This window comes from Lemur catta, chromosome 16 (genome assembly GCF_020740605.2).
Source record: "Lemur catta isolate mLemCat1 chromosome 16, mLemCat1.pri, whole genome shotgun sequence".
NCBI classification, from domain to species: Eukaryota; Metazoa; Chordata; class Mammalia; order Primates; family Lemuridae; genus Lemur; species Lemur catta.
Genome location: NC_059143.1, coordinates 43,277,136 through 43,292,682, shown reverse-complemented (window position 1 = coordinate 43,292,682; position 15,547 = coordinate 43,277,136). Strand labels below are relative to the sequence as shown.

General features: G+C 44.4%; 1 protein-coding gene across 2 annotated transcripts in view; it reads left to right on the top strand.

The window, feature by feature from the left end:
• The window catches only part of CCBE1 (collagen and calcium binding EGF domains 1), a 181,873-nt gene extending 176,310 nt beyond the window's left edge, over nucleotides 1–5,563 (top strand). For both annotated transcript variants that reach the window (XM_045527465.1, XM_045527466.1), the window contains 4 exons: nucleotides 2,291–2,430; nucleotides 2,530–2,565; nucleotides 3,259–3,294; nucleotides 4,938–5,563. In XM_045527465.1, the coding sequence (XP_045383421.1) occupies nucleotides 2,291–2,430; nucleotides 2,530–2,565; nucleotides 3,259–3,294; nucleotides 4,938–5,171 (446 nt within the window). In that variant the 3' untranslated portion in view covers nucleotides 5,172–5,563. The remainder of the gene's footprint in view (nucleotides 1–2,290; nucleotides 2,431–2,529; nucleotides 2,566–3,258; nucleotides 3,295–4,937) is intronic.
• The last annotated feature ends 9,984 nt before the right edge of the window (nucleotides 5,564–15,547 follow it).

Genomic DNA, 15,547 nt, shown 5'->3' with positions numbered 1-15,547 from the left:
ATAGACTGAGGTCTCTCCTTACAAAGTGATTCTAGCAGTGTTCTCTAACCTTCTCTAAGAGAATATTCGTGCTTTGCTTCCCTGGAGGAAGTCATCTACAGGCTAGTCTGCATATGTCTAGAACAAGGACAGCTGCAGGAACAGGAGAGCCATTGGGTTTTTTTTTTCTTAATACATGGTTTGCCAGAATTCTGCCCTCTGGTTTCTAACATGGTTTGAGCTGTCCAGGGTCCTTGATGGAGCAGTGTGTGATTGAGGATAAGTGAGCATTTACGATGGACCCGACCTTTGCATGGAGAAATTCTGATCTAGAGTTTGTGATACCCTCTATAGACATTTATTGGGGGTGATTCGGAAGAAGGCAAGGGTGAAAAAAGGTACCTGGAGAGGAAGAGGAGAATGAGCTAGTGTACTGTGCTTAGGAGTTTGAACTGTATTCTGTATGCAAAGGGAGCAAGTTTTCTTCTCCCCCTCCTCAGACTTCAATTACACTTACTTTAGACTGTTTGATATTGTCCCACCTCTTTTGGAGGTTCTATTTTGCTTTTTACTTTGTGTTTCATTTGGATAACTATTGGCTTGTCATCTTTAAGTTCTCTGATTCTTTCTTTAGTTGTGACCAGTCTGCCATAAGCCTATCGAAATTTTTTTCCATCTGTAATATTGTGTCTTTTATTTCCATTTGACTTTTTTCCTTTACTTTATGTCTCTCTGCTGAAATGCCCCATCTGTTCAGGCAAGCTGTCTTTTCTACTAGCACCTTTAACATCTTAATAATTGTTATTTTAAAGCCCCTGTCTGATAATTCCAACATCAGGGTCACCTCTGAGTCTGGTTCTGCTGATTGCTCCATCGCTTGACAGTGGTTTTTTGTTTGTTTTGATTTTGCTTTTTTTAATGTGTCTTAAAATTTTGGATTGTATGCCAGAATCCTTTGCAGAGGAACAGTAGAGACCTGAGGTACGTGGTAACTACTCCTGGAGATGGGTACCCTCTTCTTTTGTTGGGCCACTGGCATGGGGCGCTGTATCAATCTAATGAATAATTGAGCTGGGTTTTCTTGTGACTGTATTTACCTTCAGTGTTCCATAATCTTCAGATTTTCAAATTCCTCCAATAGTAGGATTCTGTTACCTTATGCTTAGTGGGGCCTTGGATACCAATGGGTTTTTCTCAGTGTTCGTGCTCCACTCTCTGCTTTGAGTAGCCCCTGCACACCTGTGCCACAGATCTCTCTCCATGCTCTTGCCCTTCCCCCGGGGGTAGATTACTGTTGCTTATTACTCTAGACTAGAGTTGTGGGAGTAGGGGGCTTTTCTGTTCCCTTGCTCCAGCTGCAATCCTAGGCATGATCCATGCATCCAGACCTTGGGGTGAGATCTTACTCTCCGCACCTCCCAGCCTGCCTTGCATCTGTGGCCAGTCTCAGACAGGAGCACATTTCCTGCTGCTCCCCCAGAAGGGGCAGGTATTTGCCTGGGGTCTGTCTGCAAGAGAGAATTTGCTGATCCACCCCAGTGACTTGAGACGTTTGCACCAACGGGTTAAAAGTAGGAAAGTTATGTAGTAAGACTTGTTTTAGATTTATTATTCATATATAAATGTGAAGAGTAGGTGAGGATTGAACAAGAGTGGTAGAGGGGGAAAAGAGACTAGAGATGAAGCAAATATAAGGAAAGCCTCATATTTATTTTAGTACTCACTGTGTGTGAAATATTATACTAAGTGGGGTGTGTGTGTGTCTGAAATCTCATTTAATACAACTGCTCTATAAGGAAGATTTTTATTAACCCAGCTTTACAGTCGAGAAACTAAGGCTCACGTAGCTCAAGCACCTCATGTAAGATTCAAGCCTAAGTCTTTCTGATGCTAAGACCTGTACTCTTGCTGCTGTCCAGCTGTGGTAGCCCCTACCCTGCCGTGGGGTCCACTACTCTGCTGAGATGGAGGGGGTGGCACGGAGCAGGCAGTTACGAGACGTTAAAGAAGTAGAATGCACAGGAACCAGCCACTGGATAAGGAGGCTGTAGAAATAGGAAGACTCTCAAGTTTCTGGCTTGAGTGGATGGGTGACTGTTGGCCCGTGAAAAGAGAGGAAGATGGGGGAAGTCATTTCTGACCATGGTGAAATGTTGGAAAATGCCCATGGGACGTCCCAGTGGAGCTGTCAGAAGGCAGACAGCAGAGTGCAAAGAGAAACGGCTGCAGGGGCCCTGGCCTCTCATCAGCCAGGGCCCTTTGTCCTTCTTACCTACGGGCTGTGAGCTAATGAGGTGTTCTTTGATTACAGGCTCACCAGGACCAAAGGGGAGCCCAGGCTTCCCCGGTATGCCAGGCCCTCCTGGGCAGCCCGGCCCCCGGGGCTCGATGGGACCCATGGGACCATCTCCTGATCTGTCCCACATTAAGCAGGGCCGGAGGGGCCCCGTGGTCAGTATCTTATCGGACATCCACTTACTGTTTTGGGGCAAGTGTGTCTTTGACCCATGCTCTTTGCCTTCTGTTACATCAGACCCTTTTGTCTTGCAGGGTCCGCCAGGTGCGCCCGGAAGAGACGGTTCTAAGGTACGTCTTGTGAGTGGTCCTTGCAAGGCAGTAGCTTCTCACTTTCTACCTGCTGCACGGACATCCAGGAAGCTCAACAAGCACTGTTTACCATCCCCATTTTGTGCGTGGCAAAACTGAGGCACAGATGTACTTTCTTCCCTAAAGCTGGGAACAAAATCTAAACAGCTGTTTTCTTAAAGTATGAAACCAACCACACCAAAACTGCTCCTGGGAAAAACAACCACTATAAATTTTAAATAAGCCTCTGCATTGCGAAAGTCGCATGTGTTTTTCTCTTTGACCAGTGTTACTTTATAGGGTTGTTTTTCGTGTGTTCCCATTTCTGTGAGATGTTCAAGGGCCGGGAAGTTCCATTCTGTGCGAGTGGGTAGTTTCACTTTGAGCACCGCCTGCTATTTGCCTCGTAAAGAAGTCGGTGTGAGTTACTGTAGAGAGTTGTTATTCCACACGCTGCCTGGAAATACAGACATTCCTCTCGTCAGATATGGCTTGAAAATATATGGCTGAGAGACACTTGCCCCAAGCAGTTCTGTTCGAATAAGTGATCCCAGCTTCAATCCTACATGTGTTTTCTATGGAAAATATCTGTTGTTTTGTGCATGGAAATGGTTGTAGTGGGTGCATAAATAGAGACCATGGTGGTTCCATCCATGTGGCCCAGAAAGCTAACCCTGGCCTTTGTGTTTCTAGGGGGAGAGAGGAGCACCTGGGCCCCGGGGGTCTCCAGTAAGTAGCACTGTCTGTCCTGCCTTTCCAGTGGGAATGTTCTCAGGGATGCAGTTCTGATGAGCCTGTAAGTTGGTCTTAGAAGCAAAAGGCTCTTCCAGCCATCACTCAGCCAGCCTGAACTGAACTCTGTGGTTTAGGAAGAGCCACAGAAACTTTAGTAACTGGTTTGGATTTATTTTAAATTTGTTCTCTCTTGTTATTTTTTCCTTTTTTCATGGCTGATCTTTATTTGCAATGTCTTCTCTTAAGGTTCAAAATCCCAATACGCCATGAGTCTCTTTCCAAGTATATCATAAAACACCTGAAAGGACGAGGAAAGAAATCTTTGGCATTAAGTTATAACTCTGAACACTTGAGAATTTAGCTGCCTCTGTGACCCAGCAGGCCAAGTGACCATCACCTTCAATAAGTGCAAACACGTGCAGGGCTGCTTGGGACCTGAGAATAAATTGCATATGTGCATAGATCTGAGAGATTAAAAATGAAAATTAGCATCCAAAAGCACAGAAAATTCAAGCAACTCCACTGCTTCTGAAGAAGTTGGGGTCATTTCTGAAGAAAGACCAAGAGCCCTGGGAGGTGGGAGGTGTGTGTTCCCATCTCAACTCTTCTGCCTGTTAACTTTCTGACCTTGGGCATGTCGCTTAGCGTCTCCGGACATTCATTTCCCCACCTACACAGTGCCAGCAGTGGAGTCCGATCTGCCATGCCTCAAGTGGTTATCATGAAGGTCAAATGATGTCAAAGTACTGTGCCTCTCTATGCACTTTACCATGTAAGCCACTGTTCTAAGGTGGTAGCCTCGACAGCAGTGGTTGTGGTATGAGGATAACGATTTTACTACATGCTTTGATAGGCCCAGAACATGTATGTTTCCATATTTTTTTACCATGCCCAACACAGCACAACATGGAAATTAAGACTTAATAAATATTATATGATGGTAAAGGATGTTTAATACATAGAAAAATTAGGAAGCTTTGGTTTGGACCTTTCTAAGTTAATGAGAAATTGACATCTTTACAACACACTCTCAATTTCATTAAGTTTGCACTTAAAAGTCAGCCATCTGATAAACATCTTAATAATTTGGTTTTTAAAAAACAACAGGACACTTTTGAACATTTATGGTATTTACTCATTTAAATCCTCACTTAGAACCCTGTGAAACTCTATGAAGTATTATTATCCCCATTTTACAGATGGGGAAACTGAAACCCTAAGAAGTTAAGTAACGTGCCTGAGTCCACACAGCTAGGAAGTGGCAGAGATGGGATCCAAACCCCACAGAACCCCAACCTCTTAACCACCACTCTCCTGCCTTCATAAGTATCTTTCAGATTCCTTTGGAAAGTAACCTAGGAGAGTGATTCTCATTTTTTTTGTCTACCAGGTTTGATATAGCCTGGAGGTAGGAGGGAGGAGAGGTGCATATGTCACCAGAACTCGCATGTGTGACAGGGGATTAGAAGACACTGTGGCGGCTCCCCCAGGCCTCTATAGCTCCTTATGTCGACTCCACGGGGGCCCAGAGTTACTAGGACAGTAGTTACCAGCAAGCAGCATGACTAGCAAATCATGGAGCCCAAAAGGCTGTTGCTGTCTGTGCTATCCTAGCTTTGATTCCTCTGTGTGCGCAGGGACCCCCGGGTTCTTTCGACTTCCTGCTGCTTATGCTGGCCGACATCCGCAACGACATCGCAGAGCTGCAGGACAAGGTGTTCGGGCACCGGACTCACTCCTCGGCAGAGGACTTCCCTTTACCTCAGGAACTTTCCAGCTTCCCAGAAACCATGGACTTGGGCTCTGGAGATGACCATCCAAGAAAAGCAGAGGCAAGAGACTTGGGAGCCCCCACAGATTTTTATCCATAGCACAGCCCAGCATCTTCATGCCAAAGAAAGAAAGAGCATTTTCACCTGCAGTTAAATCATCTAAAGAGAAGAAAAACACCACTGGAGACCTAGAAAAGATACATTTCTTTAATCTTTTCCAGACTTTTTCCCTATTCCTCTTTTTCCAAATACTGTATTTTCAGAGTCCCCCACGAGACCTACCGCAGACGTGAGGGGAGTGAATGGCTGATGCATGTGATTCTCACTGAGGGTCAGTTGAGGTGGGCCGCATTGGGACTGTTCTTCTACATCTTATTTTTTCTGGAACTTCTGGATTTGAGTTTAGTGTCTTAAGATTTGGCAGAATACCAAAAAGGGAAAGATGGCAAGGTGAGCTGTAAGAAAACATGAGGCTATTTCTAAAAAAAAAAAAACAATGGATGTGTGTTGAAAATAGACTGTTACTGTTCTAGTATCAAAATTAGGGCTCTTCAACTAAAAAGCAGTGGGGAGGACAATCGTGTAGCTTTACCTTGGTGGATAATTCTTTTTTCTGTCCATCTAGTAGATTTTAAATATTCTGTCCTTTTATCCAACCTTGTTTCCCAAATTTGGTTTTAAAAAAGGAGAAAATTAAGGAGTGGAGATGAGAGAAGATGGAGAAGAATTAGCTATATATTTACTGCCATTTGGGTTACCACATCTTAAAATTCAAATACAGTGATTAAGGGTTCGTGCCATGCTTATCCATAAGTATCCTATTAGGAGAAGAATAAATCCTCTTTTTGAAAATCAGTAAAGGGATGAAATGCCCTGATTCCCATTAGAACAACAGGCTCCAGTTTTGCCAGGACATTTTAAAGCTATTTGATCTAAAGAGTGGGACCTCTCCATAAACCACAGATGATGTGTTAAATAAGGGTGTCTGTCCCTTAGGGAGAGGAGCAGAAGTCCTGGTTCTGACCACGTGCCCAGAAGGTCCCGTTAGGCCGTGATCCAGGCTGGGTCAACGTATGGTGGGACTTGAGGCTGCAAAGTGGTTGCTGGCTTGGGTTGTTGGCAAATGGGAAGGGGGACCTTGGTCAGGGACTCCCCTGAAGCCAGATTGGCAGCAGCAGGTAAATGTGCCCCCCTTGAGTGTGACAAGTCCTTGTCTGGGGCCAGCCAATCCTGCCACCATATTGAGAATAATGCACTATGGAAAGTTATCTTGGATGGGGTGGGGGAAAAAAGCCAGTGGTTTTCCTTGTTTGGAAGAAAATTCCTTCCTGCGATTCCCACTTTTCCTTAATTTTCTGTAATTAGTCCAAGTTCCAGTTCTTCTAGGCCTCTTCCTTGGTTTCCTTTTCTCAGCAGTGTGAGAAGCAATTGCGAAAAGGGTATGTTTCTTGCATGGAGTCAGAGCATTTTCTGAGAGCACCTCTGGGTCCCAGAGGGAAGAGTGTTCCTGGCAGGGCTTTCTCTGGATTCAGAGGCACCAGGAGCGAGAGACCTGCAGGACAATCTGCTCCTTTGTAATATCGGGGGAGAGGGCTGGGTGCCTCTCAGTTTCAACAGGCAGCTTACATGTTTCTTAAGCTCTGCCTTCTCACCGGACACACGAAATGGCTTTTTATCTACCTTTTCAGGAGAACTTCGCTCTTACATTGAGCTTTGTGTTGGCTCATGTTGGAGTTTCCCATTTTTCCATCCTGCGATGTCCCTTTATATTTCTGAGAAGTCTTTGGCTTTTTTTCCATCTTGTTTTAATCTCCATCATGTAACTCCCCTACTGTGAAAGCTTAAGGAAAGTCATTCTTGTTGTGTTTGATGTCACTCTTCAGTTTTTTTTAAAGAGTGGCAGGAAGGAGCTCTGATTGCAGGTGTCACCTGGCAGTAGCCTTCCTTCTCCTTCCTGTCACATCAGGAACGCGGGACTCGGGTCAGTCAGCGGGCGGCTGTGTCTTTTACACACACTTTGCTCCACTATTTCTTACTTATGCAAAATCCCCAGTGACTGTCCCCTGACGTTTTAAAAGTGAAAGCAAACACGTTCTCAATGCTCTTTTTCTAGCATCGTTTCCTCCCCATCAGTTTCTCCAGAATTCGACATTCATAGCAGAGGGCCCTGCCAACCACGAGTTTATGAAGAAATGAGCTGAACAGCTATTGATTCTCATCTGGAATGTCTTGAATGTTTGCCTGCAGGTAGAGCACAGTATTTAAAGGGTGAGGATGGATGAATGCTTAAAAAAAAGAAAAAAAACACTAAGCACAGGCTCTATGAAAGATGATTAAGTCCGTCTTTGATTTTATTTTAAAAAATGAGGAATTGTATTACCTTTTCTTTTTCTTGATAGTGAACTGTATCTAGAAATATGATCTTATTGTCAAATGCTCACAGAATTCAACCGAACTGCGTGTTTGGTCATAGGCTAGGATAATATGTTAAAAGAAAGAAAGTAGTAATATCTGGATTTCATGAGACTATTCTAAATGATAATCTCTAGCAAAATCACACAACACCCTGTATTTTATGTCAGTTTGCTGGAGCAGGTCAATTTGGAAAGCAATTATTAATTCTCAGATTTTCAAAACATGGACTACTACAAGACTAATATGTGCTCTGTATGCCCAAATTCATTTTTCAAAGGTAAGATATCATAAGGCATTTTTATTTCTAATGTATCTTTTAGCTGTGGATAGAAAACCTAAGCTTCACTGTCTAAACAGGACTTCTGCTTAAAACCTAACGGGAAAGCCGTTTTTTGGGTAAAATTTCCTGCAGTTTGACTAAGTCCCTTCGTGTTTCTGTTCCTCAACCCATTAGTAGAAATGTTGACTTCAGTTTTGTGCACCCTCCTGGCTAGGACTTAGAGTAGGACTTCATAAGTTGCCTCTGTTTTAGGCTGCTCCCTTTTCTCGCCTTCTGAGTTAATTCCCAATACCTGGCACAGGATTAATTGGCCAAAGTCATTTCTACTGTATAAACTCAGACAGGTGTGTCTGTAGGCTGACAGGTAACTAAGAAATGCTCATTGGTGTCGGGGGAAGGACGGGATTATTACCCCACCAAATACCAGGTGAAGAGAACCTTGGTTCTGGTCATGCTCCCTCTCCAAGGCTCCTAACTACTGTGGGCCCTGGGAGCACTGTTCCCAGACAATGCAGGAGGGCTTCTCCAGGCCAGGAATCACCTTGGGCTTTCAGGCAACAACTCCCCCATCATATTTTGGGTGTCACCCCCCTCCCTCTCTCTCACATCTCTGTCCCACAGACAGCCGTGGCAGCCTCATTCTGCAAACTTAACATCTTTCAGATAACCTTCCTGAAAAGGAAAATTATTTGCAGGATCCAGGCCAAACAACTAGTAGAATAGAGCCATCTAAAGTTATTAATAATGAATTCAGGGAAATAGATGAAATTTTTCCTGGCACAGTCAGCATGTATGTTTCACAACAAGTCAAAAAATAATTTTCCATTTGGAAAAAAAAACATACACAATGACCATAATTGTTAAACCATAAAATCTTGGACTTTACGTGCTCCTTCCACAAATGTTACTTTTTTAGGGAAATCATAGAAAAGGACCCTTCTACTCCCCAGGGGATCTCAGCATCCTTTGTTAGATTCTTAAAGCGAGTGCCCTGAGGAATTTCATGTGTGCCATGAGTTTGTGTTTATTTCACAGTGACTAGTCATATATCACAGTAGCTCTGTTGTTCATTATTTATACCAGCTCCATTTAACAGTCAAACTGGTATTAATATTCCAGCAGTTACGGATGTGATGCTATGAAGTGCTTTGGATATGATTGTATATGCTTTAATAACAAAGTTATTTTTCTTATGTGGCTCTACTGTGTTTTGTCCTGACGGTTCTGTGCAAACCAGTCATCTTTTTACCAGATGATTGTAAGGAGATACAGAGGCACATTTCTCTTAGCTGGCTGTACATTCTGGGTCGGCCACATCCTGAGGTCTGGGTGTGGTCTGAGCATTTGAGGCTAAATCAAGGTTTGAAGACCCAAGTACCACTCAGTCTGGGTCTCAGAGGCCCAATTCCCAGCTGAGACGCCCAGCGTGGGACTTCAAGAACTCTTGGGGGCTTGTTGGAGGTGCCTTAAGAGCTCACAAAGGAGAGGCCTGAGGATTCTCTGTGCCCTCCACCCCCAACACTGCACCCAGAGTGCCTCGGTTTTCAATGGGTTTTCTGTTTTAGATTAGAATTTCACATAAAATTCCTTTGTTGGGGGGGGCGGGGCATGCAATGGTGCACACCTGTAGCCTCAGCTACTCAGGAGGCTGAGGTAGGAGCATCACTTGAGCTCTGGAGTTCAAAGCCAGCCTCGGCAACATAGCAAGACCCTGTTTCTAAAAATACTTTTTTTTAAATGTGGTGCTTTCCCCAAAAAGGACAGAAGCCCCAGAGGCCAGTTTGCCTCTCCTTGAATAAAGCAGGTTTAAAAAAAAAAAAAAATGTCCTTTGAGGGTGATGAAGGGAAATTGACTACCTTAAAAAAAAAAAAAAGTTAACTAGGACTGGGGGAAGGAAGCCCCAGGAGTTGGGAGCTGAAGTCCTCTCTGTAAGGAGAAGAAAAAGAGAAGTCTCATCACTCAGACCCTAAGGGAAGATGGAGTTATGTAATAAAAAGGGACATGGTTACTTCTAAGGGGCTTTAGCAGTTCTTAGCAGGATGCTTTTTGTGTCTTGAAGTTAACGCATATCTGTACATTTCACTTTCATTTAGTCAATGTTTAAGCGCCTGCTGTAAGCCAGGCGCGGTGCTATGCATCGGGAGCAAAAACATCATGATCCCCACCCTCCTGGGGATTTTTGGCAAAACAGATAAGAATCCTCCCAGACAAAATAATCACACAAATATGCAGTTACAAACTGCAATAAGCTCCATGAAGGAAAAGCGTTGGGTGCTCCAAGAGCCATGAGGCTCGTGCCAGCAGGACCCGCCCTTGGCTCCCCCGTGCACCCACCACCCCACCACCCCCCATCACACAGAGCAGCCACAGCAGCTGCACACGACCCCAGGGCCCTGAACAGAGACCGGCTTCGCAAGTGCTCTGGGTGAAGCGGTGGATGATGGAGACAGGGGAGACTGATTCATATGTCATGTTTCCTGTCCTCTTCACGTGCTGAAAGCTGGGTGAACACCTGCCCTCACGGCCTCGTCACTGTGCAGTTGCTTGGTAACATCATGTGCTCTGTTCTTATTCCCAGCAAAATTTGAGGCTTGTTTCTTCCCAACCAGGACACTGAAGTTTAGAAAAAGCTTGCTGTGCTTTTGAAACACCCCAGCTCAGCTGCGTGTCCAGATGTTCCCAGCCTCACTTACTTCTGGATGCAAGGTCACAGGGTGGCCAAGGGGGAAGCAGCCCCCAGCCATGGGGCTGTCTACAAGGACAAGGGAACTCTGCAAGGATATGCGGCTGGCTGCAGACGGATTGTAAGATCTGGGGAACTGGTCAAGGGGTGTATTCATTTCGTAGTTGCCGTAACAAAGCGCCACAAACTGGGTGGCTTGAAACAACAGAAGTTTATTCCCCTCACGGTTCTAGAGGCTAGAAGTTTGAAATCAATATGCTGACAGGGTGGAGCCTTCTAGGGCCTCTTAGGGAGAAACCTTCTCATGCCTCTCGCCAGCTTTTGATGGCTGACCACACTCTTGGCATTCCCTGCCTCCCACATCACGTGGTGCTCTGTCCTCCCTGGTCTCTGTGTCTATGGCTTCACATGGTGGTCTCCAGTGTTCTCCAAGTCTTCCATGTCTCTACTTGCTCTTCTTATAATGACATTAGTTATTGGATTCGGGGCCACCCTACTTCAGTATGGCCTCATCTCAATTTAATCTGCAAAGACTCTGTTTCCACATAAGGTCATGTTCTGAGGCTCCAGTAGACATGAATTTGGGGGAAACACTATTCACGGTACAAAAAGGAATTTTATCACCCTGCTTATTTCCTTTAATAGTATTTTTTTCCCAACCTGAAGTTCTTATTTTGTTCACTTCAATCAACGCAAATTTATTGAGGATCAAGGACAGAGTAGTAAATGGTACAAAGTCCCTCCTCTTGTGGAGCATAACTTCTGGTCAGGAGGAGAGACAGAAATATATGTATCTACCAGGGTTCCCCCCACCATCTGCCCAACACCCAATTAATGTTATTCCTATATGTGCTCTTAGGCGTTGATCAGTGAGGGCATGTTTTAATTCAGGTGTCTTTGCACAGGCGTTAAGTTAATGAGCTGCAAGTATTGATGTGATGGATGACCTTGATTAAAGGATAGAGTATAGACTGCCTTGATAAGTAAGTAACCAGCCATATCATACGATCTGCAGTTTTCAAATGTTTTTGACAATGACCCACTGGGAAAATACATTTTACACAATGACCCATCACTCACACATATGTATATATAACTGAAACAGAAATTTCACAATACTTACCTTTACTACGTAGAATGTACTCTCATATTTTCTGTATGCATTTTGTTTTTCTTTTTTTAAATCCTGGTCACAACCACTAACTTCATGATTGACTTACTAATGGGTAGCAGCCCACAGTTTGAAAACCACTTGCCTGGATCAGTACTTCTCAAAGTTTTTAGTGCATGTGAATCATTTGAGGATTTTCTGACAATGAAGATTCTGATTTCGGAGGGTCTGAGGTTTGCCTTCTGGCAAGCTCCCAGGTGATGTCCACACTGCTGTTCCGGGAACCACACTGTGAGTAGCAAAGACTCTCATCCCTCCTGCAAAAGTACCTGCTCTGGATTTTAGACAGGAGCAGGAGAAAATTAGATTAATTGAGAGCTCTGACAAGAGTCAGGAATTCACATATGGCTGTTATACCTCAGTTATTCAATCGTTTACGCCTGCCACTATTTAAAAGTATAGTTTCCCTGGAAAATGGCACATCTTAAATACCACCAAATAAAACTTGCCCCTCCGTTAGCATTTTAGCAGGAATCAAGTTGATAGCCGGCTGAAGGGAACATGGGAGGGTGAGACACAAGCCTCGCCTATTGCAAGCTCCTGGCCCAGCCTGAGCCCTGGCCTTGCCATGAGTTGCTGTAATAATACTTGAAGGCCAGTTCCCAGGGATGGGAGGGCAGAAAGGAAGTCCATGCAGCCTGCTGACCCAGCCAAGCTCGATTCACCAGCTGTTCTGCACGATGTCGCTGTCACCGGCATCCCCTCCCTGGCGACTTAGGGACTCCTGATTCTTGTCCATTCCAGCGAGGTGACAACTTATGTTCTGAATTCCCACTTCTCTCCAGTCTGTTTTCTGTGGCTTTTTATCCTCTTCCATCTCTAGCATCACTGCCAACCACACTGGGAATGGGAGCTGGGTGGGAAAATGATTAAACCAGAGGGAAAGTCGTATCTATGGAGTCGTATTTTGCTTTATAAATAGTTTTTGTGATATATGAGGATGGAACGGTTTTCCAAGTCAAGTTTTGTTTGTTTTGTTTTTAAACTGTAACGCGTGGGCGTTCTTGGCTCTGTCTCCCTCGCTGTAACACAGCAATGTGCTGGACCTGCCCCGACTCTCCTTGGACGTGGCTGTGGACCTTCTCCCCCTCGTGCTCCGGAGAGAATGCACAGCATCTCGCTAGACTGCCACCATGCCGTGTCACTGAAGGACCATGCAACGTGGAAGGAATACTTCTCCCGTGGACTCATGGGGTCATTTATTTATAATTCAGTAAAAATCTCAGCCAGAACCAGCGGAACACATATATGGCTACAGAGAGCCATATGTGGGTAATTTGCCGTGTGTGGGGGGGGGAGGGAACCTGGAAAAGAGAAAGGTGCTACAAATTGAATTAGGCTCAGATTATTCAGAAAGGAAATAACAGCTGGAAAACATTTCAAAAAGAGGTCCCTTCAAAAGCGCTTTCCGAGAACAGCAGCCAAATACATTTTCTTCCAGGGCTTATTCTATGGTGCTGTTGGCTGCTGAGACCCAATGCCACCAGCCAGACCGACACATGCTTTGTGTGTAAATATTCACATGAGGTGGGATGAAAGTCTTTGGGTTGATAAGATTGGATTTGGGTGTTCCAAATAAGTGAAAATAGTCCCCAAGATACTGGCTTTCCCAGCTACACAGATGCCTTTATACCAAGGATAAAATCTGTGATCTGTGTGGAGGGAACTGCTTTCTCTTACTGAGTCTTTCTTGAGTAATCAACCACGTGCCTAAGTCTTCCTCTGTGTGTCCCCTGATTACTGGACTCGAAGTCCCACGTCAGTGTCTCATCCATGGTCAGATGGGACTGGGGGCTCCTGTGCTGCCCCCCACACTCCTATTTTGCAGAGAGGTGCCCAGGCATCCCTCCCGCAGGCAACAGTTTGTCTTTTGCTTGATTTTATGAAAGGAGCCAAAAAGAGGGGGATTCAACTAAAGTTAAAAACCATTTTCTATCGCCAACTGATTTAGACTTTTCAGTAAGTCAGTGAGAGAGGGGATATATTTTTTAACTAGTACTTTCAAGTCCACCTCATAGTAACTTGGGGTTTTACTTTATTTTTATTTATGCATTGTCTTTTTTTAATCTTTCAAGTCTGCATGGGTTCAGTTCAAATGCCCAAGAAGCTGTGGATCTGAAATTTTAAGCAAATTCCTTTGTCTTTTTAAGACACAGCATCGTATCCCCGTTAGCACCATTCGTCAGAACTCTGCGCCGGGTTTTCAGAAGAAACATCTCTGCTGCAACCATTCTGGTATTTCACAGCTGATGTTGCCTCCAGGAATGCATGTGAGGAAGTCCAGACATAGGCAAAGATTTCCTTCAAATGCCAGGGGAAAGTGAAAAATGAAAAATGTGCGTGGCAAACCAAATATTGGGGTCATTTGGTTTTTAAATGGGAGGGAGAAATACATACATGTGTGGATTGGTCTACAAAGATTCACAATTCTTTGATGTCGGGCCAGTAATCAAATTATGCTGTTGGCATAGATGTCCAAATATCTCCATAATTATTCTTGATTGAGGTGACTCATTTGGGGGCAGGTGGATAAAGGGATGGAAAGGAAAAAAACAAAATGATTTTTTTGGCCGTTTTTATCTAATTCTGATGTGTGAGTTCGTGGAGGTCAGTCTGTGACACCATTGAAACATTTTGTATGTATTTTATGATTTTTAGAATCTTTTAAAAATCAATATTTAAAATATGATGATGATTGAGTGCAGTGGCTCATGCCTGTAATCCTAGCACTTTGGGAGGCCGAGGTGGGAGGATTACCTGACTGAGGCCAGAAGTTCGAGACCAGACCTAGCAAGAGTGAGACCCTGTCTCTACAAAAAGTAGGAAAATTAGCCAGGTGTAGTGGCATGCATCTGTAGTCCTGGTTACTCAGGAGGCTGAGGCAGGAGGATCCCGGATTGAGCCCAGGAGTTTGAGGTGGCAGTGAGCTATGATGATGCCACTGCACTGTAGCTGGGGCAACAGAGCAAGACTTTCTCAAAGAAAAGTATGATGTCTATCATGTGACATCATTAAAATAGTCCTATGGGGTAGGGGAAATGGGTGGGAATATAGATAATATTGTATATGTGCTGATAATTGTGAAAGCTGGGTGGTGGGTACATGGATGGATGTTATTGCTGTGGTATGGACGTGTGTGTCCCCCCCAAAAAAACTCACATGTTTAAATTCTAACTCCCATGATTGTGTTAGGAGGTGGGGCCTCTGGCTAATGAGATTAATACCCTTATAAGAGAGACTCCAGAGAGCCGCCATGCCCTTTAGCCATGTGAGGACACAATGAGAAAACATCTGCCTATGAACCACAACGTGGGTCCTCACCAGACACTGAATCTGCTGCCACCTTGATCTTGGACTTCCCATCCTCTAAAACTGTGAAAAATAAATTTCTGTTGTTTATAAGCCACATGGTTTGAGCACCTGGAACACGCCAAAGACAGACTTATCCCAACGATTTTCAGTTATGTGAGCCATTGACGTCCCTTGCTGCCTAAAATAGTTTCAGTTGGATTTTTGTGGGAGTTGTGACTGCAGCATAATTTAAGCTGTATATTCATACTTCCTGGTTGTTCTCACGCTCACATTTCTGAGTGATCATTAACAGTGGAACGCATCGCTGAGCTGTTAGAACATCTAGTATGGGCTACCTGCCATCAGAAATGGAGAAATGTGTGAGACATAATATTTGTGAGATATAATCATCCAGGAAAAAAGTAGTGGTTAGAATATACCCCACAAACATTTTAAGAAGGGATCTGCTCAGGGACCGTGTGATGCTGTGACACTACATGGAAGTTTACAGGGCCTCACACTGAGTTGTTTTTGAACTTAAGGCATACACGATAGGAGCTTTTCAGTAGGACTGCTTCAGTTCCCTAGAACACACTTGATGTTGACTGGAATCCATGCCCAATTCCTGGGACAT